Source organism: Notamacropus eugenii, chromosome 2 (genome assembly GCF_028372415.1).
Source record: "Notamacropus eugenii isolate mMacEug1 chromosome 2, mMacEug1.pri_v2, whole genome shotgun sequence".
Lineage (NCBI taxonomy): Eukaryota > Metazoa > Chordata > Mammalia > Diprotodontia > Macropodidae > Notamacropus > Notamacropus eugenii.
In genome coordinates this window covers 111,857,160-111,879,880 of record NC_092873.1, presented here as the reverse complement: position 1 = coordinate 111,879,880, position 22,721 = coordinate 111,857,160, and the positions used below count along the sequence as shown (strand labels likewise).

Below are 22,721 nucleotides of genomic sequence, written 5' to 3'. Positions count from 1 at the left end.
GATTCTCTTAATCCAAGCTTTTGGTCATGTCTTTTGGTACAGTAATATTTCATTACATTTAAGTACCATGATTTGTTCAATCACTTGCCAATTGATGGGCACCAACATTGTTTCCAATTCTTTTCTACAATAAAAAGTATTGCAACAAATACTTTTATAAATGTGGGTCTTTTTTTCAGCTTTCTTCAATCTCTTTGGGGGTGTAGTGGTGCCCATCTAGCTCAAACAGTAGATCATCAGATCCTTACTCTCAGGGTTGTAGGTTTGAACCCCATTTGGGTGCAGCTGTGTTTTACAGGCAGTGTGGGATAGCTGATAGATTGTTGAACTTGAAGACCTGAGTTCAAATCCTGCCCCAGATACTAGATGTGTGATCACGGGAAATTCACTTAAACTCTCTAGATCTCAGTTGCCTCATCTGTAAAACAAGGAAGTTTGATCTCTATGGTCCTTCCTATAAATCCTATGGCAGCATTTTAAGGATCTGTGTATGCTATACAGAAGAAGCATTTGTTTTTACTCAAAAAAAAAAACCAAAAACCAAACCAGTAGCTTTTACTCTGGCATTCTACATGTTTCAGGAGTTGGTTCCCCCAGTAAGGTCAATTATGTCATACTAGCCATTTTATTCTATGAAGTAGGCAATAGAATGAGAGCTGCACAAATGAGGTTTCTGTTACTTCCTAGCCAAGTGGAACTAGGCAAAGTTAGGGCTACATCTCCCCATCTTAAAAAATTTGGAGCCTGCTCTAGCTGATCCACCATGGTCCATTCTAGTTGTATAATCTTTTATGAGTATATGAAGATTCTTCTCCTGTTCTCAGGACCCCACTGGGAAAAGGATAAGAGGCAGACCCTTTTTTTAAATAAATAGAACACTAGGGAAAGTTGAAAAGTTGCTGTCTTGGGAGAACTGCTTTTGAGGAACTAGTTTTTCTTCCACCACCCATTCCCCTCTCTGTTGTGTCTGTCTGTTTTATTTACTAAGTGAAGTAAGATTGTTTCTGTCAAAATCCTTAACCTTGGGTTGGGTTTGGAAAATAGGCACTTATTCCAAATGTCAGAAAGAGACCCTACTTTTCTGCAAATTTTGCATGCAGTTGTGGGCATAGAAAACTTCAAAGAAAGTGAATAGATTTTTTTTTAAACTGGTGCATTTATGGGTGATTTTTTAAAAAATCAAAGACAAAAAGGAAGATATATATCATACCTTAGAACCCACACTGGCTGAAAGCATAACCTTGTCCTTAAAAAAAAAAAATCAAGGTCGACTGACTTTTTTTTTTTAATGACTCTACATCGTCAGCCTTTGAAGTTAGAAAAATGAATCTCTAGGTCATAATTAAAATATATGGGGCAGTCCAACTAAGTAGCTTTCAAGCATTGTATCCTTTGCTCAAGGGCTGTCCTCTACCCACTCTACATTTGCCCACTGGGGAGAAGTGGCCAATAAGGCAGCTTCTATTGCGGGCGTGTATGCTTTCTCCTATTCTGTTTACAAAATCTTCTAATTGTCAAAGTTCTGAAGTTGCAAGAAGTTGGATTGACTAAGTCAACAAGTATTTATTAAGAGCCTGTTATGTGCCCAGCATGTCAGAAGTTGTGGAGTTTACACAAGGTTATGTCTTCTCTACACTGCTCCTGGGTAAATGATCGGTCAAGGTATGTGTCTGAGGCCATCAAGGTTACTGAATGATGGACCTAGAGTCCTCCGATACTGATTTGATTGTTTGCTTGCTTGTTTGTTTGACTCATCCTATGATTTCATAAATATAAGGGAGATCCTGGTGAGGAATTTCCCTCTACCAGTGCACGCTAGAGGAGCCTCTGCCATTGGTAGTCTCAAGAGAATTGTCTAGTTCAGAGAGACGAAGTGATCTGTCTGAAGTCACAAAGCCAGTATGTGTTAGATTAGACTTTGAACCCAGGTCTTTCCAACCACAAAGCCAACTCTAACCGTTATACAATGCTATTGTTTTTACCAGTACAAAATACTCTTCTCTCCTCTTAAAGTGAGATGATCTGGGGAGATCTGAAATAAGATAGCTAAGAAATTTGGTCCTTATGCCAAGGAACTCCTTGGTACTAGGCAGGTAGCCTGGGCTCGTGAGATGATAGATTTAAAACTGGAGTGGACATTACAGTTCTCCGCTGGAAAAAGGGCAAGAGGCAGACTTTTTGTTAAATAAATAGAACACTAGGGATAGTTTGAAAACTTGTTTCCACCTCATTTTACAGATGAAGAAACTGAGACCCAAACAGGTAAAGCAGATATCTTACTCAAGGTCACATTGGTGTTATGTTGCAAAAGTAAGATTCAAACTTAGTTCTTCTAGCACCAAATCCAGTGAATGGTCTTTCTTTTTGATACCACATTGTACGCACCCAAGCCCCTCATTTTATAGGAGATTGTGATCCAATGAGATTGTGATTTCCCCTTGGCCACACAGGTAACGAGTGACAGAGCTGTAATTCAAATCCATATTTCTCCAATTCCAGACCCACCTCTATTTCCCGCACCTCAGTGGAAAGACCTAGTGAATTTTAGTTATGCAATGCCAAGGGCCATGGAGTTAAGTTGAAACAGTTGAGGCAAACTGACAAAGAACAGAGTACAGATGATTCATGCCTCACTTCTTCAAGGGTCACCCAATGATGCATCAAAATCATTAATTGGTTTGTGGGAAAACAGATTGTTTATCCACAGGGAGATGGTAATTGGTAGTAATTGAAAAACAACTGTAGTAAACTTTAGTTGAACAGATCAGTTGGAGGTAACTGGGGGAGAAGTGAGTGGGAAAGAAAAAAAGGAGATGAAGTGAGGTAGGGGCAAAGTGATGAGATTTTTGTAATTCTTGGAGCTATACTCAGTATATAATGAAATGGATGGCTAGGCTCTCTGACGTATTCTTATTTGCTTTATATAAATGGGTGGGGCTAGGGTGGGGGGACCTTGATGATGGTTAGAGAAAGCAAAACTGAAATATCATCCAGACCTTCCTTATCTACTAGAGCCATAAGGAAAAGTCCAATGTTCACAGGACAGAATTTTCTTCTGCTCTTTGCTCTTGGATGGTTTGGGAAATGCTTAAACCAGCATTAAAACCAAAGTGCCATCACAGCAACTTATTTTTGTACCACCACAGGGTAGTGATCTGTGAAATCACTTTGTAACCAGGATATATTATGTAACTGGAGGTTGCTGTTAATATTACCCCCAATAAGAAATTGGAAAGTAACAATTGTTTGCAATTATATGTAGCACTGTTATGATTATTCTCATATGACAGATGAAGAAACCAAGGCAGATGGAGGCTAAGTAATTTGCTCAGGGTCAAAGTCAGTTAATGTCTGAGATTATCTCCAGACCCAGTGCTGTAGAGGACTACCTTATTTTAGTAGTTTTTCAGTTACTTCCAACTTTTAGTGACCCCTTTTTGAGATTTTCCTGGAAAGATACTGGAGTGGTTGCTATTTTTCTTCTTCAGCTCATTTTACAGAAGAGAAAACTGAGGGGACCAGGGTTAATTGACTTGCCCAAGGTCACAAAGCTAGTCAGCACCAGAGACCACATTTGAATTCAGGTCTTCCTGACGCTAGACCCAGCGCTCTATCCATCGCACTATCTAGCTCTCGCACAACATACCACCTAGTTGTTATCATCCTGCAACATACAAAATCATTCTGCAAATCAACTCTGTAACTCACACCTCCTCAGATCATTTCCCACCCCAGCTACAGGATTTCTCCAAGCTCTTATCTGGGTAGCCTCCCCTCCCCCTGCCTTTTCAACTTCTGTTTGTATGTTGTCTCCTCCACCAGTCTATCAGCTTCTTGAGGACAGGGACTGTCATATCTTTCTTTGTTTCCCTAGTGCTTTGCGTAGTGCCTGGTACATGTTAGGCTGTCAATGACTATTTATTGACCCTGACTGTGACTCTCTGATATAAAGAATGGTATTTCCTTTTCCATTTTAAGATTGAATCAAGTGGAATTTCAAGGCATAATGGAAAGAGCTCTGAACTATGGAATTTTGAGACAAGAAGATTGAGTTCCATTCCTAACATTAGATATTTACTAGCTCTATGACATTTGGCTAATCTCTTATTAGAATTCTTGAGCTTAGCAGCCTCAGCTCCCCACCCCCTAATAGCAGGATGGACAGGTGGGTGACGTTGTTCCAAGCTGAATCCTCACTTGTAACAATGAAAACCAGCAAAGCTGACCAAGACATTTTTTGTGCTTTAACAGTGTTTGTGACATTCCATTCCCATAAGTACCCACTGCTTCACCGTAGAGAGTCAGGAAACATTTTTCATCTTTCTTCTCTGGGATCAAGTTTCATTGCCCATGGAATGGATAGAGTTTGGAAATATTACTGAATATTACTTAATATATCACCCATAAAGTGGGTGGTAGCGTCTCAGAGTTTGTAGAAGGCATTGGCCTGTAGAAATCTAAAGGGAAAAGAAACTGATAAAAAAAACTGTGCCTCTTGTGTGAGACTTCCCTGTCCAGTGAAGGGAAGAATTTATCATTCTTCCTATATCAGTCTGGACTAGTATAATATCTGCAAGGAACTAATTGTACTTGCATTGAATCTAATCATGGAGGAAATCTCTGGATGGATGGATGAGAAGGAAATGCAGGACCTCCTTGAGAGAACAATGCATGCTGGAGAGAGCACTGGCCTGGGATGCTGAGTTCCTGGTTTTTCACAAGTCTTTCCCTCTCTTTAGCCTTCAGTCTTCTCATTTGTAAAATGAGAAGATAGGGCTACACTTTCTGAGGATCTTCTAGCCCTAACAACCACCTTTCCCCTTTTTTCTAATAGAAATTTTATTGAAATCTTTCATTTTTTATCACCTGCCTTTCTAGTGTATCCCTCTCCTAATAAAATAGAATTAACAAAAAAGAAGAAAACAGACAGTTCAAGAAACTAATAGATTGGGGGGGGGAGCATTATATATGCAGCATTTCATTCCCATGATTCCTCACCTCTGATAAATGGAAGTGAGAGTGCCTCCTTAAATCTTTTCTTTGGAGCCATTTGGTTGTTCTAATTTCATGGCATTCCGTTTTGCCTTTTTTTGGTAGCCCTTTCCATTTGTATTATCATCCTCATTGTGTATATTGTCTTCCTGGTTCTGCCTACTTTATTTGGCGTCAGTTCATATAAGTGCTTCCATGCTTATCTGTATTCATCACATACATTATTTCTTGAAGTACAGAAATATTCTATAAGTATACCACTCAGCGTGTTTAACCATTCTTCAACTGATGTAGCTCTAACATTCTATAATTCTTTCTACTTCATGGACAACCCTACAGGCTTGTTCTTCTTAAGTAAAGCCTCATGGATACTTGAGATGATACCTTATTATCTTCTTCCCTCATTTATGATATCCTTTCCCAAATGACCCTTATAGATTAACACAATTTCCCTCCCTTCCCCAGGCATTGAAACATCAAAGACTGAATTTTTACTGCTCTCTCCAAAGACCCTTCAAATATCTGATGAACACATCACAGTAAGCTGCCAAATTTGGTGTCACTCTCTGCAGTTTGGTCTGTCTCTTGCCTCTTGGCAGTAACCTTTTGGAATCAGAGAGGAGGCAAGATAAGTTCTGGTGCAAACTGGCACTACTCTGAGACCTGACTTGCCAAAGCCCTGGGCACATCTTTGAACCTCCTTGTTTCTTGGATACCAGTTTAAACAAACTCTGCAGCAGCTGCAACATTTTTAAGGGAACAGTAGTACATATGTCATTATGGCCTCGCTCTTGGGAAGAGAGGAGCCTGTGGAGAATTAATCTGCTTGCTTGCTTAGTGCTTCTGTGTATTTTCCTATGGTACCTAAATAATTTCATAACTCTATCTCCTTTAAAACAAACTCAATGTGCTGAATTTTAATATATAGCATTAGTGGAATAGAGAGCTATAGTGTGTGTGCGTGTGTGTGTGCGTGTGTGTGTAGACAGTGATTTCGTAGGTGTAGAAAAATCCCAGTGTAACCTCCCTCCATGGTTACAGATCAGGTAAATTGCTACATCTGGCAGTCTTTAGAGAGTGGCCTGAGAGACTGAGAGGCTAATGACTTGGCCGTGATCTCACGGCTAGTATGTGTCAAAGGCGGGATTCAAAGCCAGGTTTTTCTCTCTCTAAGACTGGCCTTCTATTTACTAAATCCTAATAATGGATAGCATTTATATCATACTTTGAAATTTGCAAAGTGTTGTACGTATCATCTCATTTAACCTTCATAACAATTCTGACCAGTAGGTGCTTTTATTATCCTCATTTTGCAGATGAGGAAACAGAGACAGGAAGAGGGTAAGTAACTTTCCCAGGGTCACACAGTTAGTACGTATCTAAGGTGGGATTTGAACTCAACTTCGTGACTACATATCCAGTGCTCTTACTCCCTTTGTGCCCAAGTGGCATTCTCCATTCTCCCTCTCAGAAAGCTTAGACATTTTATATAGAAGGTGATGATGCCTCAACCCTAGTTATCCACTTAAAGTTTTTCTTAGTAGTTATGTTCACCATTGAGCAATTTCCTTCTCTGAGTGCACCAGGAATTGGATAGCAACGTCTATTGGGAAAGTGTGGCATTGCAGCCCCAATTTTATTACAATGAGAAATACTCAGGAAACTATGAACATAAACTGGAGTTTTATTACTGTCATATTTAATTTTAATATACCCTTAAAAATGAGCATAAGTTTGTGGTTTCATATTCAGTCTTCTTTCTTTCTTCTTTTCTCTATATTGAAATGTTTAGGATTGTCAATGATTAGGCTCGTTAGCTTTTTTAAAAAGAGGGTGTGGGGAACTCCCTTGTTGTAAACACAAGCAAACACATGCAGAAGGAATAAAAAAGATTTCCGGGAGCTGAGAAAGCTGCTGTGACAGTCCCAGTGATGGGAAATTTTTCTCACAAAGCTTCGTTTAGTGACTTTTTTCTCTCCATGTGGGACAAATAGTGGAAATCTAGCAGTAGATGTAATTTTCAGAAATCAGGTTTGCTACTAACTACAGGAGCCCGGGGCAGAAAGGAATCTTTGCCACCTAAGGCAGATTCTTGGAGGGCAATCATGGTCAAGCCTCTCCTCACAAAAAAATAAAATAAAATAAATAAACAAACAAAAAAAGACAAGGACCTTAACTTAATATGTTGAGTCTGTTGAAAGAATTTGTAGGGGGCCTTTGATAACTGCTTACAGTTCTTTCAGAAGCAGGGAGAAAGGGTAGCTGTGTATCCTGCTATGCATTCACCATCCTGGAGCATGTGCTTTGCTGCTGAAAGGGACCCATTGGCAAAAATGAAATAGAATGAAAAATGGAAGCTTGTGAATTAGCATGGGGCAGGGAGGAGAATGAGGTGGGTGGATTCCACCCCCCTTCCCCAAACACACACACACACACACACACACACACACACACACACACACAGAATCTCTTAGCCTATGGGCATGTGATTTGTGGGTGGCAAATTCTTTTGCTTTGTGTTTTAAAAGCTCAAGAACAGAGCCCAATGTTGACTCTCTGAACCATATCTTCTAATGAAATAGATGTTCCTGAGAAACCAGTATGTGGACAAATATAGCTTTGTCCTATTGGATGAATAAGAAGTGTGTCTTGTCATGAATGATCATGTACTTTTTCATGATAGGAGGGGAATGTGCCAGGGTCTATTACAAAACAGCAGCACAAGGAGACATGTACAAAAGCAAGCAAAAAGTCCAGCTTTTTGGTGGACCAGGAGCGTAGCAGCTGGGAAGGATTCTGATCCAAGCTTTTCAAATCAAACTGGAAACCATAAGCAAGGTGTGGGTGGTAGAAAAAAGGCACTGCTGCAGCAGAACACATGGTCAGCTGAGACCGTTTCAGAATCCTGAATCGCAACAGGGAATATTTTTTTTTCCTCAGGCCTTAAATACTGTTAAAGAGGCAGCTGTGTTTGCTTTGTTCCTTCTACAACTGGCAAGCTATCAAGTGTAAATCACTCTGGTGCCCAGTGCCTCCTGCCCTAACTGGGGAGGAGAAAGCAGGTGCCATTTCAGACAGGGTTGGGTTTTCCAAGATAATTAGGGATGCAAGAGACTTGGAGGAAGCCAGCCTTCACATTGATGGGGGATTGTCAATTCAAAAAGAAAGAAGAGTGACCATCTTTTGTATCTTGTAAGCCTTTCCTTTTCTCCTGTTCCCCCTGCCCAAGATCTCTCATTATAGTTAACCATGGAACTTGGGGTAAAGACGTGTTAACTTTACATGTCCAGGGTAATTACCCTGATGGTTCACATGAATGCCCATGTTTGTGTCTATGCAACAGTATTTCTGAACTTGGAAAAAGGAAATTGCTATTTGATGCTTCATTACCACAGCTTTTCTAAATGACTATACATTTGTCACTTAAAATGGAGAGAGAAACTTGAATGAATGTCAGCCATGGGGTTGGTGCATCAATCAATCCACAGGCATTTATTAAATGCCTAGCCTACTGTGTTCTAGACAAAAGTGAAGCAGTGCCTATCCTCAAGGAGTTTTCATTCTTCTGAATAAAGGACAAAGTTGGTTTAGGATTCAGAGAGTCACGACTTGGGGCATTAAGAAAAAAGAACCAGAATCATAAATGCTGTAAAGTTAGGGAGAATTAGAGGCAGTGACCTAAGTTGTATGTTTTGGGGTGGCGTTGCATGGAACTGTGGGAAAAGTGCTGAATCTGGAGTCACAAGACCTGAATTCAAATATGATTACGTTACCTTACCTGCATGACCTTGAGCAAATGACTTCATCTCTCCCCTCTGCTTCTATGTCTATAAAAAAAGAGGGGTGAGGTTACATTAGGTTACCTCTAAATCCTTTCCAGTTCTAAGTCTATTATCCTATGATTAGGTGATTAAGAAGAAAAGAAAGATTATTTTTCTTTTGTGTAATAGGAGAGATCCAAGTTCCCAAACAGAAAGAAATTGAAATAAACCAATTCAACTATGTGACTTTAAACCATTTAGGTGTCAAGATTTCATATCTTACAAGTAGCAACTCACTTACCCTGGATATATAAAAATTTGTCATTAAAATAATGGGAACTATAAAGGGAATTTGAGAATCAGTTCTTGGAAGAATTTCAGATTCATTCCCATGCCCTACACTGTGAAATTTGGACTCCCCGGACCCTCAACTTTTAACAATTGCATGGAATTCTAAGAGAGGAAATAAATGGATCAAAAGATTCACCAAGTGCCATTTTGACCTCTCTTTTCATCACAATCTCCCACAGATGGGTCAATTTCCCAGAACTGTGTTATCTCAGGGTGTCCATGATCACTCCCAAGGGTGGGCAAACTAGTAATGCTTGGGGTCCTATTAGTCAGCTTTTGACAGCATGCCTTAAGTACTTTTCGGAGCTCTGACTGGAGGCATGAATGTTCTGAAATATCATTTTCATATTAAAGACAAGCAATTCATATCCCTATTTACTTTTTTTCTGAGATTGGTAGCAAAGGTTGACACCAACAAGCAGCACCCTCTTTATTTCCTTAGTTGTTGTAGGTAAGGAGGATTTTGTTCTTCTTAGGGTTAGTTTCTCAGGATCCATGTCAATGTTTAGTTTCCAGGTGTTAAATAACTCCCAGAATAGCCCCAAGGATTCTAGATAGGAGTTTCCAGAATCATATGATGGGAGGTCCTACTGAGGCTGAGGTGACATAATGTGATATTTCCTACTCTTATGCCTAATGATGATATTGCTAAAGGTAACCTGTGAGGCCATTTTTGATAAGATGCCTTCTTTGCCTGTTGCCCTATAAAGCAAGTGAGCACTGGTCAGTGAGGGGAGTAGGAAACCGCAGGTAATGCATAGAGGAATGCACATACCTGCCTCAACCAGCCCCCACTGAGACTTGAGGGGACTTAGGAGAGTATACAAGCTGTGCCCATTGAGACATTGGGAGTAGTTATTCCCCCCCCCCCCCCCTTTCTTGCCTGTGCCTTAGAAAAGGGAGATTAGGGAATGCTGTAGGAGTTGGTGCTTCCGTTATCAGCAACTCTTCTGGGAAGACTAGACTAGAATAAAGTAAGATTATCAGCCCCTCCAAAGGTGTCTGACCAGATCAAGAGTGAACCTGTTAGAGACTGGAGTCTGAAAACTCCAAGTGCCTCCTGTGTGTTATCTGTGAAACACCTGTGACAATGAGTGTTGGATCATTGGTAAGGTCCATTCTAGCTCTTACCATTCTGTGATTTCTTCTACCACACATTTCCCATTCCTTGCTATGTCTTGTCATGATACAACTCTCCAGTGTGTTTCCTCTGTTCCACTCATACTGTTACCATCCCAGTTCAGGTCTTTACTACTACCTGATTGGATTATGACAACATTCTCCTCATGGGTCTCCTTCCTGGTCTCTCCTCACTTTAATCCATCTGCTCTACAACTGCTATAGTGACTTCCTAAAAGCCCAGGTCTGACCATGTCACTTCTCTACTTAGTAACTTCAGTGATGCCCTGTTACCTCTGTAGTTAAACTCTTCTGTTGGACATTCAGAGCCCTTCTTAACCTGGTCCCAATTTACCTTTACAGACTTAGTGCACATTAGTCTCCTTTATGAACTTTGTGGTCTAGCCAAACTGGCCTCACGACTGTATATCTCCAGTTTACCCTGTGTATATCTTGTATGTGCTTGTATATTCTTTGTATGTTGTCATTTCCAGTAGAATGTGAAGTCCTTAAGGGTAGAGAGAGTGTGTTTATAGTATAATGTCTGGCTCATACTAAGTACTTAACAAATGCCTGTTCCACCCCTGGTGTCCTTGCCTGGAATGAATCCCCTCCTTCTTTGTACCTCCTAGAGTGCTTAGTTTAAGGATTCTTTACAATTTAGCCCCAGGGCCCTCGTTGCTGACCCCCCCCCCCCCCCCCCAGCAACTTTCAGAACTCCTCCTCTGAATTGCCTGAGATTTGATTTTTTGTGTATTTTGTAAATATTTGTCTCTACCCATAAAAAAAGACATTATCTCTACCCATAGGAGGTAAGCCTTCCAGTATGTGGGAAGCAGAGTTAGAAAGAAGGTTGGATTCTGCTACTTACCACCTGGATGACTTTTGGCAAGTTAATCTCTCTGGGCATCAGTTTCCAGGGCTGTCAAATGCAGAGTGTTGAACTAGATGGCCTCTAGCATTTTTTCCACCTCTAAATCTGTGACCTTAAAATCCTTAAGGGCAAGGACTGTTTTCACTTTTGCTTTTTGTATCCTAGCGCCTGACACATTACAGTTGAGATCAGTGAATGCTTTGTTATTGATTAATTGCTTTTCCACTCACTTCTTTTATCCCTGCAACTTAACGTCTAACTCACCACTTGTTTTAAACATCTATCTTCAAGGTTACCCATGATCTCCTAATTGCCCAATCTTTGATGACCTTTTCCCTTTAGGGTTTGACACTGGACCATCCCCACCTTCTGAATACTCTTTCTTCCATTGTCTTTCATAACACTGCCCTCTACTGGTTCTCCTATCTTTTTGCCCTCTTCATCACCAACTTCTTTGCAGGCCATATCACAATCCAAGTCCCAACCCCCTAACTATGGGTGGCACTCAAGACCTCAGCTCTGGCCTCCTTCTCTTCTCTCTGGGTTATCTCGTCAGTTCCCATAGGTACTATTCTCTGCATAAGATTCTCATATCTGTTATGTCCAGAATCGACTTCTTTCCTAGCATATAGCATGGTTCCTGGGCACATAGTAAATGCTGATTGATTGATTACTGAGCATTCTCTGCATTATCATTGCCTGCTAGCCATTTCTGTGTGGATGTCTAGTCATCACTTCAAATTCAGCATGTGCCCTATTTCCTTCTTGTCAGTCAGCCAGGTTTGTAGTCTCATATGTAGAAATCATACTTTTGAGGCAGCTAGGTGATTCGTTAGATGGAGTGCCAGGCATGGAATCAGCAAGTCCTGAATTCAAATGTGGCCTCAAACACTCCCTCCTCGTGAACTTTGTTCAAGGCTTAGCTCTCATTCTTCCTCTTACAAGAACCTTTTCCTGGCTCCTCCATCATGCTATTATCTGTTCCTCAGGTCATTTTACATTTACTTTTCTGTTTGTGTATTGTATGCCTCCAACTAGGAGACTTGTACTTATTGAGAGCAAGGAGCTGTTTGCTATTTTGTCTTTTTCCCCCTCTGGATTTAGCACTATACCTAGCACAGACACATAGTATGTGCTTTAAAAAAAAGACTTGTTGAATTGGATAGTTCACGGGGATGGCACAGTGTGACAATATGGTTTTGATGCTTTACCTCTGTAGTATGTTCTTTCATTCTGTCTCTCACCATCATTATTACTACTGTTTTTGTTTTGTTTTAAATACAGTTTTGGTGTTGTTGAAAGAGACCAGATCTGGAATCATAGGATAATATATATTTATAATTGGAAGTGTTTTTGGAGGCAGCTGGGTGGCACAGTGGATAGAATGCTGAGCCTGGGATGAGGAAGAGCAGAGTTCAAATCTGGTTTCTGATATTTACTAGCTGTGTAAACCTGGGCAAATCACTTAACCTGTCTGCCTCAGTTTCCTCAACTGTAAAATGGGGTAAATGATAACCCCTACTTCACAGGGTTGTTGTGAAAATTAAATGAGGTAATAGTTATAAAAGTGCTTAGCCCAGTTCCTGGCACATAGTAGGCATTTAATAAATATTTATTCCCTCCCTCCAGCCTCATTTTAGAGATTATCTAATCCAATCTCTTCATTTTAAACACAAGTCTTCCAACTCCTGGGCAGCTAGATGGTGCAGTGGATAGAGCACCCGTGCAGGAGTCAGGAGGATTTGAGTTCAAATCTCACCTCAGACACTTGACATTCACTAGCTGTGTGACCTTGGGCAAGTCACTTAACCCCAATTGCCTCAACCTGGGTCATCTCCAGTCACCCTGATGAATATCAAGTCACTAGATTCAGATGGCTCTGGAGGAGAAGTGAGGCTGGTGACCTGCACAGCCCTCCCTCACTCAAAACGAAGTCAAGTGCAAGTCATGTCATTATTTGTCTGATGGCATGGTCTTCTTTGGCAGCGAAAGACAAACACATTTCCAACTCCAAGTCCAGAGAATTCTTTCTAAAGTGCCTTTCTTAGGTTCAAGTTTTGACTCTACTACTTACTCTCTTTTGTGAACTTCAAAGTGGCTTTCCCTTTGTGGGACTACATTAGCTTATTTTAAAAAAAAACAAGCGATAATATAACACTTGTTTGCATAGCTTTTCCTGCAGAGAGTATAATTACTGTTATTGAAACATTAAAAGGCTAGGTGACCCCATGTCACTACTGCAGAAGCAGTAAACTGGATGTTTTCAAAGTGTGCTGCCACTTTAAATCCAATGTGAACTACTGAATTGTGTGGTACAGTGGGGGAGGGGGAACTCAGAACACCTGAGTGCTTAGTCCTGGCATTACTACTAACTAACATGCTTTTTTTTTTTTCTCCACATCTATGGGCTTCAATTTCATTATCTCTAAAATGGAGGGATTGGTTTGCTTGAGCTCTTCTAGGTTTAACTGTTTGTGATCTAATTTTCCTGTAATGCAGGCAAGACATGAAAAGGGTGGGTAGGGTGGGGGGAGGGGAAGAGAAGAGTTGAACAGTGTGAAAAGTACAAGAAAAGAAGAAGGGAGGTTATTTGCTAAAGAAAATGCTTTATTTTTTTCCTATTTACAGCTGGAAGCTGACAAGCTGGCCCTTCCATCAAGTCCCACCCCACTCAGTCCCAGTCCTATCCCTAGCCCCAACCTGAAGTCTGAGAATGCCACTGTCCTGACTGTGGAACCATCCCCCATGGATAAAAACAAGGGCTTCTTCGTGGATGAGTCAGAACCCCTTCTCCGTTGTGATTCCACATCCAGTGGCTCCTCTGCTCTGAGCAGGAATGGCTCCTTTATTACCAAAGGTATGGAGGTCAGCAAATCCAGGGCCGAGCACACATTCCCATTTCCATCTAAACCTAATTAGAAGGAATGTAGGAAGAAAGAAAGGTGGTGCAGTGGATAGAGTGCTGGGTCTGGAATCAAGAAGACCCATCTTCCTAACTGGCCTCAGACACTTTCTAACTATGTGACCCTGGGCAAGTCCTTTAACCTTATTTGCTTCAGTTTCCTCATCTCTAAAATGAATTAGAGAAGGAAATGGCAATCATTCCAGTATCTTCGTAAAAAAACACAAACAAACTAAAAAAACCAAATATGCTCACAGTCAGACATGACTGAAATGACTTAACAACAAAAAAATGATCATATGTAGCATTCCCCTGATAAGCTCCTGAATCTGAAGTAGTCAGTAAATAAAGGGAAAAAAGCACATCTTGAAAATACTTAGGAACACACACACACACACACACACACACACACACACACACACACACACACACACACACACACACAGATGGTGCCAAACTTCATATTGAAAAAATAGGTACTGAATCCTAAAATTGCCTCTTCAGTGATGTGTACATTGTTTGTCATGCCTATAGGAAAAATGATCACTTGTTTGGCTCTCCCTTATAGAAATTTGCTATGCTACCCTTCAAGTATCCTGTTTTGTTGTAGGAGATTGGAAGCACGTCACAGTAGAATGAGTGCTGGATTTGGAGTCAGAAGTTCTGAGTTCAAATTCTAGGACTTTTACTTGCTCCTTGTATGACCTTGGGCAAGTCCCTTAAACTTTGTCTATAAAATGAAGATTGGAGTTGATGGCCTCAGTTTCCTGTTCTGTAAAATGAGGGGAAAGGCAGGATAGAGATGGATAAAGAGTTGGCTCTTGAGTGAGGAAGATCTAGGTGCCTTATAACTTCGGACAAATTGCTTCATTTCTGAGTATCCCATGCTGACTCACTGACACCTCAAGTTATTATTTGAATTGATAGAAATTTCTTAGCAAGAGCACCCTTATATCATTGAAGTCACAGATCTGGTCCATAAACAAACAGACAAAGTCAGTGGGTTGGACTGGATGACCTTAGTTACCTTGTCTAAATGAGGTGCTCAGAGTAGATGACCCCTGAGATCCCTTTCTGTCCTAAACCTATGATCCTGTTTGTTTAGCCTATAAATTCACCTCCAAAGACTATTAAACATTGAATCCTTGAGATTGCTTCCTTAAATGTGAGGTGTGGTTGTGAAACCAAAGAAGCTATTCATGGATTTCCACTCACTTCACCTGGCCTGCCATCTTGCATTCAGAGGAGAGGGTGAATGATCAGACTACATGAGTTGGGGATTTTTGATCATTTGGATAAAAGCTCAGTTACCACTCCCTCAAGTTAGCCAAAAAATTGTCCGAGCATTTTAATGATTTTCTTTTACATCACTTTAGAGTGTTTGAGAAGAAATTGTTTATAAGCAAATTAGTTTCTATGTGTTAAATACAAACCATTTTTGAATAGCTTATGCTAATGTAGCTTTCTTTGAGCTAGTTTGAGTTGCCTTCTGTACAACTGAAAATGATCGCTGGTTTTCTTTGAAGACATTCTACTATTTCCCTCATCAAGACAGACCTTGTCACAGGTCTTTATTAATGATGTTTTACCAAGACTTTTCAAAACCAGAAGGGAAGGAAACAGAGAAAGAGAGGAAGGTGAAAGAAAGACAGCCACAACCATCTCTATCTGCTGCCTCGGCCGTGTCTGTCTGCCTTCCCAGCCACACTGCTCTATGCACTCACTGACTGTCTCCCATGCCTGGAATGCTCTCCCTCCTCATTTATGCCTTGTAGTCTCAAATTGCAGCATTTTCCAGAGGATTTTCATGGTCTCTCCAGCTGCTGGTACCTTCCCTTATTGATATCACCAATAACACTACCAGCAACAGCAAATATTTGTGTAGAACTTTAAAGTTTGCAAAGCATTTTATAAATAATACCTCATTTTGTCATCACAACAACTCTGCAAGGCAGATGCTATTATTATCCTAATTTTACACATGAGGAAACTGAGGCAGAGGTTAAGATGACAATCAAAATGTCTGAGTTGGGAATTGAACTCAGATCTCTCTTATTTCAGGTCCAGCACTGTGCCACCCATCTTAAATGTATTTAGTTATTTTTCTGTTTGCCTTCTTCATTAAGATGTATGCTTCTTGAGATCAGGGTCTATTTTTTTCCCTATTATTTGTTTTCACCTTTGTGTCCTAAAGATATAGTGTCTAACATATAGTAAGTGTGTTATTTATTAAATGCTTGTTGACTGACTCATTAGTTACAAATGTATTTTTCTCTCCCTTATCTCTGCTACAGAAAAGAAAGACACAGTGTTGAGGCAGGTGCGCTTGGACCCTTGTGACTTGCAGCCAATCTTTGATGACATGCTCCATATCCTAAATCCAGAGGAACTGCATGTGATTGAGGAAATCCCTCAGGCTGAGGACAAGCTGGACAGGCTATTTGAGATTATTGGAGTCAAGAGCCAGGAAGCCAGCCAGACACTCCTGGACTCTGTTTATAGCCATCTTCCCGATCTACTGTAGGATACTGGGGACACTGCACTCTGGATCGTTGCTTAGGGCGCTTGGTAAAGATGATGGACAGCTAGGAGACGTGATCTTTTTTTTTTAACCGCAATACAGGGCCAGTGTTTTGAGTTCTTTCCTTTCTATTCCCCTTCCCGAGAAAGGACAAGTTCCATACACCCTTTCCAATTGTAACTGCCAGTGTGGTTGGGTTTTTGTTGTTGTTGTTGTTGTTTTACCTTTTCTCTATTCAGCATTTTTATATTCCTTCCAATCATTCTGTGCACTTTAAATTCACTTATGACCATAAATATGATGTGACCTTTCTCCTCCGCCCCTGCACACTGAATTTGGGCTATTGCTAACCCCTTTTGTTTGTTTTAAATTTAATGTCAAGTCTCTTGTTCTCAACTCAAAGTCTCATTGCTTCACCCCCTCCTCCCACTTCCCTTTCCTTAAAGTTTTTCTTTTATATCAATAATTATTTTTCCTCTGGGGTAAAGGAAATTAGAGACTCAATGCCGAGTCACGCTCATGTGACCTGTTTTTACTTGAGTTAACTTTTTAATGTGTCCTGTTATATCCTTTGTATACATGGCTGATGTTTGTCTAGCACTCTCATTGATTTACGGTATTCGCCTGGACAATACATAGAATGTTCGGTTTACTCATACTCCTTTTAAACGGACGTTCTCATGGGGGAAGAGTCCTTCCTTTGGCCTTTAGGACTTGCAAATACAGTTGTGTGGCATCCCAGCCAAAAAGGGGAGAATTTAACCTCACCTATTCTGGACTGAGCAGTCACGCAGTGTTGATGCTGTACTCCGGGAAGCAGGAACCGGAGCCCCATCAGGACCCTGGCCCCTTTTCCATAGTCCGGGTTTGCCCAGTTATGCTTTACCAGATGTCTTGGTTTTTGATACATACATAGCTAATAGTTCCATTTGGGCCTCACAACCTTGCTTGGTCCTGATGGTATCTACCATCATGCAATCACTTTTCTTAAAATGGCTGCAACTGTAAGAACTCTTGTCCGATATATTTGCAACTCTTATGCTCCCATTATGAACACACACATGCACATGTGCATACACACGCACACACAGAGGCTGTTAATGCTCAGTTGCAAGAATTGAATGTGAAGGTGGCCTGTGCCACTTTGGTGTGGAAGGAGTGGTGGGGTGGTGGTGGTGGTGGTGAGGGTCTGATGTGGAAAATAAAATGCCTTCAACTGTACTAATTTATTAATAAATATTAGGTGTTTGTTACTTGACTTGTTTGGGTGTGTTAATCTTTAATCCTCACAATTAGAGCTTTCTAGCCTTGGGAGGTAGTAGTGGTCTCTCCATTCTGGAAGACAGGTGACACAATGGAGAGAGCCCCAAGCTTAGAGTCACAAGGACCTAAGTTCAAATGTAGCCTTAATACTTAATAGCTGTATAACCCTGGGAAAGTCACTTGACCTCTGTCTGCCTCAATTTCCTTAATTGTAAAATGGAGATCATAACACCTACCTCTCAGGGCTATTAGGAGGGTCCAATGATATATCTGTAAAGTGCTTAGCAAAGTGCCTGACATGGTAGGCTCTTAATAAATGCGTATTCCCTTTTTTCTATTCACTAGAGGTCTAAAAGCAAAGGCTGAATAGCCATTGTGCTTGAGTGATGTCACATAAGAATAGTTTCTGTATATTTTCAGAACTCCCACTGCTCCTGAAGTTGCATCAGAGGATTATGTTTAGGAACAAAAGGAACTAGGCTCTTAAGAAATGCTGGCAAAATGAAGTACTTCTGCTTGAGTTATCATATCAGCTAATCCTCCTCTTAGAGAAAAATTGCCTCTTTATGTATCACTGGACACAGAGTGGTGCATTGAAATTGGTACTGGATTTGAAGTCAGAGGGCTCATTCACAGCACACGGTAGGAACTTGATAAATGCTTGCTAATTGATAGACTTGGGTTAAACCCCAGCTTTGCCACTTATTGTTTGTCTAACTTTGGACAAGTTACTTAAACCCACTGGGCCTCAGTTTCCTCACCTGTAAATTGAGGGGGTTGGACTAAATAATTCCTGCCAGCAGTAGACTGATGGTTCTTAGTGATGAACTTAGACTATACCACTCATGCATATTTTTGGAAACCCATATGAATATGACTGAAAGCATCTGGTGGTGAAGGAGCTGACAATGCATATTGTAGAAGCATTCACAAGCTCCCTAGGACTAACCCAGATAGTCCTTTAAGTACCTGGTTTGGAAGTCTTCAGGGCAACCAGATAGTCCTCTTTTAGTCCTTCAGTGTCTGAGAGATGTCATAGAAGCTAAAGAAAGGCCTGGGAAAGACTGAAGGGAAAGAAAGGAGTATTTTGGTTTGTCTGGTCTGTTTTTTATGCACTCTCACTTGGTGACCTCATTGCTTCCTAGAGGTTTGGTAATTTTTATGTTGATGACTGTCAGACCTATATATCCAGCCAAAGACTCAATTCTACACTCCAGTCCAACATTACTTATTGGATATTGTGAATGATGTACTGTAGACATCTCAAACTGGGCATCCAAAACTTGAACTCATTGTCTTTTGTGCTGAAACATATCCCTTTTCTAAACTACCCTAAAGCTGTCACCCCCAGGCATCCCCAGGATACTAGTATCTTAACCGTGATGTCATTCTCAGCTTCTCACTCACCCTATATATCCAATGAGTTGCCAAATCTTATTGATTTTCCTTCACAACATAACTTGTGTCCATCACCTTATTTCCACTTATATTCCTAGTTCAGGTCATTACCTCTTACCTGGCCTGTTGCAACATCCTAATTGATCTCCTTGCCTCAGGTCTTTCCTTTTTCCAATCTAAACTCCACATAGCTGGCAAAGTGATTTTCCTAAAGCACAGGTCTGACTATATCATTCCATCACCCCTCACTCAATTCCAGTGGCTCCCTGTAACCTCTAGGATTAAGTATGAACTTTGGCTCTTAAAGTTCTTCACAATCTGCTCCCAAACTATCTTTCCAGCCTTATTACCTATTGCTCATCTCCACATATTTTACAACCTGATCAAAGTGGCCCCCTTGACCCATGACCTCTGTCTCCCATCTCTGTGTCTTTGCATTGGTTGTTCCTCGTGCCTGAAATGTACTCCCTCTCCACTTTGACCTCCTGGAATTCCTGATTTCCTTCAAAGCCCAGATGAAACCCCACCTTCTGCATGAAGCTGTTCCTGATTTCTCCCAGCTGACAGTGCCTTCCCCATCAAGGTTACCTTGTATTTGTTCTGTAATGTACTTATATGTAGGGGTGTGTGTGTGTGTGTGTGTGTGTATGCATGCATGCTCTTTCCTCCATTAGAATGTAAACTTCTTTGAAGGTAGGGACTTCTATTTTTGTCATTGTATCTTCAGTGCCTAGCACAGTAGCTGGCATACATTGGGCACTTAATAAATGCTTGTTGATTGATTCATTGATTGAAATTAGTGGGGTGCTTCTCCCACTCTTGGGAGATTCAGTGATTGGAGGCCTCCATGCAGAAATGGTTTAACAGCTTTTATAGGAAATATTCCTGGAGTTGATTTATCTGGGCTTTTCTCAAAAATGAAGAAGATGAAGGTGGTGCAACAAGTGAAATCATCTGTCATGTGCTCCTTTGTACCACATAGACTGACCTCAGAGCTCTAGTAGCCAAAGTCTCAGCACTTCTGAATTCCTCTTTCAGTAAGGGAAAAAAGGGAAATGGAATGCCCCTCTCTGAACACTTCAGAGATTCAACATGTGATTGAAGTGCAGGCTCAAGGCTCATTATTGTCTCCTTCTTTCTGTATTTATATTCCTGGTCCCTACAATTGAATTACTTTTTGTTTTGGTGGTTATTGTATGAGCCTCAGGTCAATTAAGTGAAAGAACTTTTCCACAGAAGAAAGGCAAAACTTAAACATGGAGAAAGATTTCTCAGAGGGCCTTAGCTTTGACACATGATTTATGTGAGACTAGGAAGATGAAGGGTGGCACACTTAAGTAGCATGGGAAGTAAAGGGGAGGAGGCATAAATTTAATTATTCCTTAATGTTTATGTTTCAAGACTTTTTTAAAAAAATCAATAATTTAGATTAAGTCAAATGTAGTATGCTTATCAAATTGGCAGGTGAAATAAAACTGAGAGGGAAAAAAAGCATCCTGACACACTAGAAGAATGGTTCCAAATATAGTGAGATTATATTTAATAGGGATAAATGTAAAATCTTACTCTTGAACTAAAAAAAGGTTATCTTCATATACATAAAATGGAGAAGGGGATATGGTAGTAGTTCATCAGAAAAAGACCTGGGGCATTTGGTGGATTATAAACTCAATATATGACAGTGGTGTGATATGACTACAAAAAAACCATGCAAACTTAAATCACATTAAGAGAGGAATAATTTCCAGAGATGATAGTCCTACTATATTCTACCTTGGCTACATCTGGAGTAATGTTCAGATCTATATTCGACGTTCTAGGAAGGACATTGATAAGTTGGAACATAGCCAAGGTGATAAAATGCCTTGAGATGATGCCGAATGAAATTACTTGAAGGAACTGAGGTGATTAGAAAGTATTTTTTGAGTAGGGAGAGATATGTCTATCTTAAAACGTCTGAAATGCTGTCATGTAGAGGATAGATTTGATTTGATCTGTTCGGGTTCAGGGGGCATGACTAAGGTCAGTATTAGATTGCATTTAGGCATATTTCAGACCTAGAAAGAAACAAGACCAAAACTTACTAATAATTAGACCTACCCCAAAATGAAATAGGTTGGCTCAGGAAGCAGTGGGTTCCCCTCACTACAGGTGTAGAAGTAAAAACTAGATATGTTACAGATGGGATTTTTCTCATGCAAATTGGACTACATGACCTCAGAAATCCCTTCAAAATCTGATTCAATGAATAGCATGCTTGTCAAATTTGGCAAATCTAGGACCTGGGAGAGACAGCAAAAACACTGGAAGATGGAGTTAGGACAAAAAAAAAATGATACAGTCTTGAAAAATGGACTATGAGAAATAATGGAAATTTAAGTACATGATCAGCATGAAGGTAGAGTAGTTTTCTGCAAACCTCTTCAACCAAAAATCTCAAAAAAAGGAAATGTGAGCCAAATATAGAGAAATTAAAGTTGACTCAGTCTGATTCCTCTTGACTTCAAGAAAAAGAAAGGTAGAAAATATTGATTCTGCTGAGCCCTCTGAAGGAAAGAGAATGCAACTGTGGGAAGCAGAGTGGAAGGGTGGCAGTGCAGAGTTAGCTGCAGGGGAAGGGGCTTACAATCCTGCAAGAAAAGGGATTAGAAAACTAGTGGGGCCAGCCCTTTCCCTATAAAGTTTTCTCTGCATCAGAAACTAGCAGCCCATCAATATCTCTCAGTCTCAAGCCTCAGACTCTGTGCCGTCAGGAGGAGGTGGGAGGAGGCAAACCACTTTGTTAAAAGAGAAAGAGGTGATAAGAAGAATCAGACATGAAATAATGAGAATAAAAGGGCTAAAGTACAAAATGTACAAGAGTCCAGATATAAGCTTAGCTAACAAGCAGATAAACAGAATGAGAGTCATTTCAAAGGAAAAATGAGTAAATAAATTTTAAAAGGCCATAACATATTGAACTACGAAAGAAAATGAAATAAAAATCTCCAGTGAAAAAGGTAATTCCAAACGATCTACAAAGATCATGAAACAATAGCAAGAAAGTGTAGGAATTGTTCAAAATAGAAATAAAAATTTTACAAGATAGTAAGATAGAAATTATTTTGGAAGTCATGGTTTTTAAAGCAAAACTGACATGTAGAACATGCAGTGAAGAATCTCTCCCAAGGACAAGCTCTGAAAAAAATTATTTGCAATTTGGAATTCAAAAATACAAAAGTGGAAGAAAATTTGGCAGAAAAGTAACAAAATGACTTTGAAAGATTTATAAATTCAGTAGAAGCCAGAGTAACCGATCCTGAAGATAAAATGCACAGTGATAACTTAAGAATGACAGGTTTCCCAGACAAGTCCCAGAAGAACACAATATGTGTAAGCAAAAACAAAAAAGAAACCTGAAGACCAGATTTTAGGAAAGGATCGAGGAAACCCTCTAAAACCTTTTGAAAATAGACAATAGTATAAACGATTGAATACTCAGATTGTTGCTGGAATAAAATCTCATGCATGAAAGTAGTAGTTTAGTCTCATAATTTAAAT

General features: G+C 40.2%; 1 protein-coding gene across 2 annotated transcripts in view; it reads left to right on the top strand.

The window, feature by feature from the left end:
* TNFRSF21 (TNF receptor superfamily member 21) overlaps positions 1 to 17,778 on the top strand; it is a 113,237-nt gene extending 95,459 nt beyond the window's left edge. For both annotated transcript variants that reach the window (XM_072642381.1, XM_072642380.1), the window contains 2 exons: positions 13,726 to 13,954; positions 16,294 to 17,778. In XM_072642381.1, the coding sequence (XP_072498482.1) occupies positions 13,726 to 13,954; positions 16,294 to 16,523 (459 nt within the window). In that variant the 3' untranslated portion in view covers positions 16,524 to 17,778. The remainder of the gene's footprint in view (positions 1 to 13,725; positions 13,955 to 16,293) is intronic.
* The last annotated feature ends 4,943 nt before the right edge of the window (positions 17,779 to 22,721 follow it).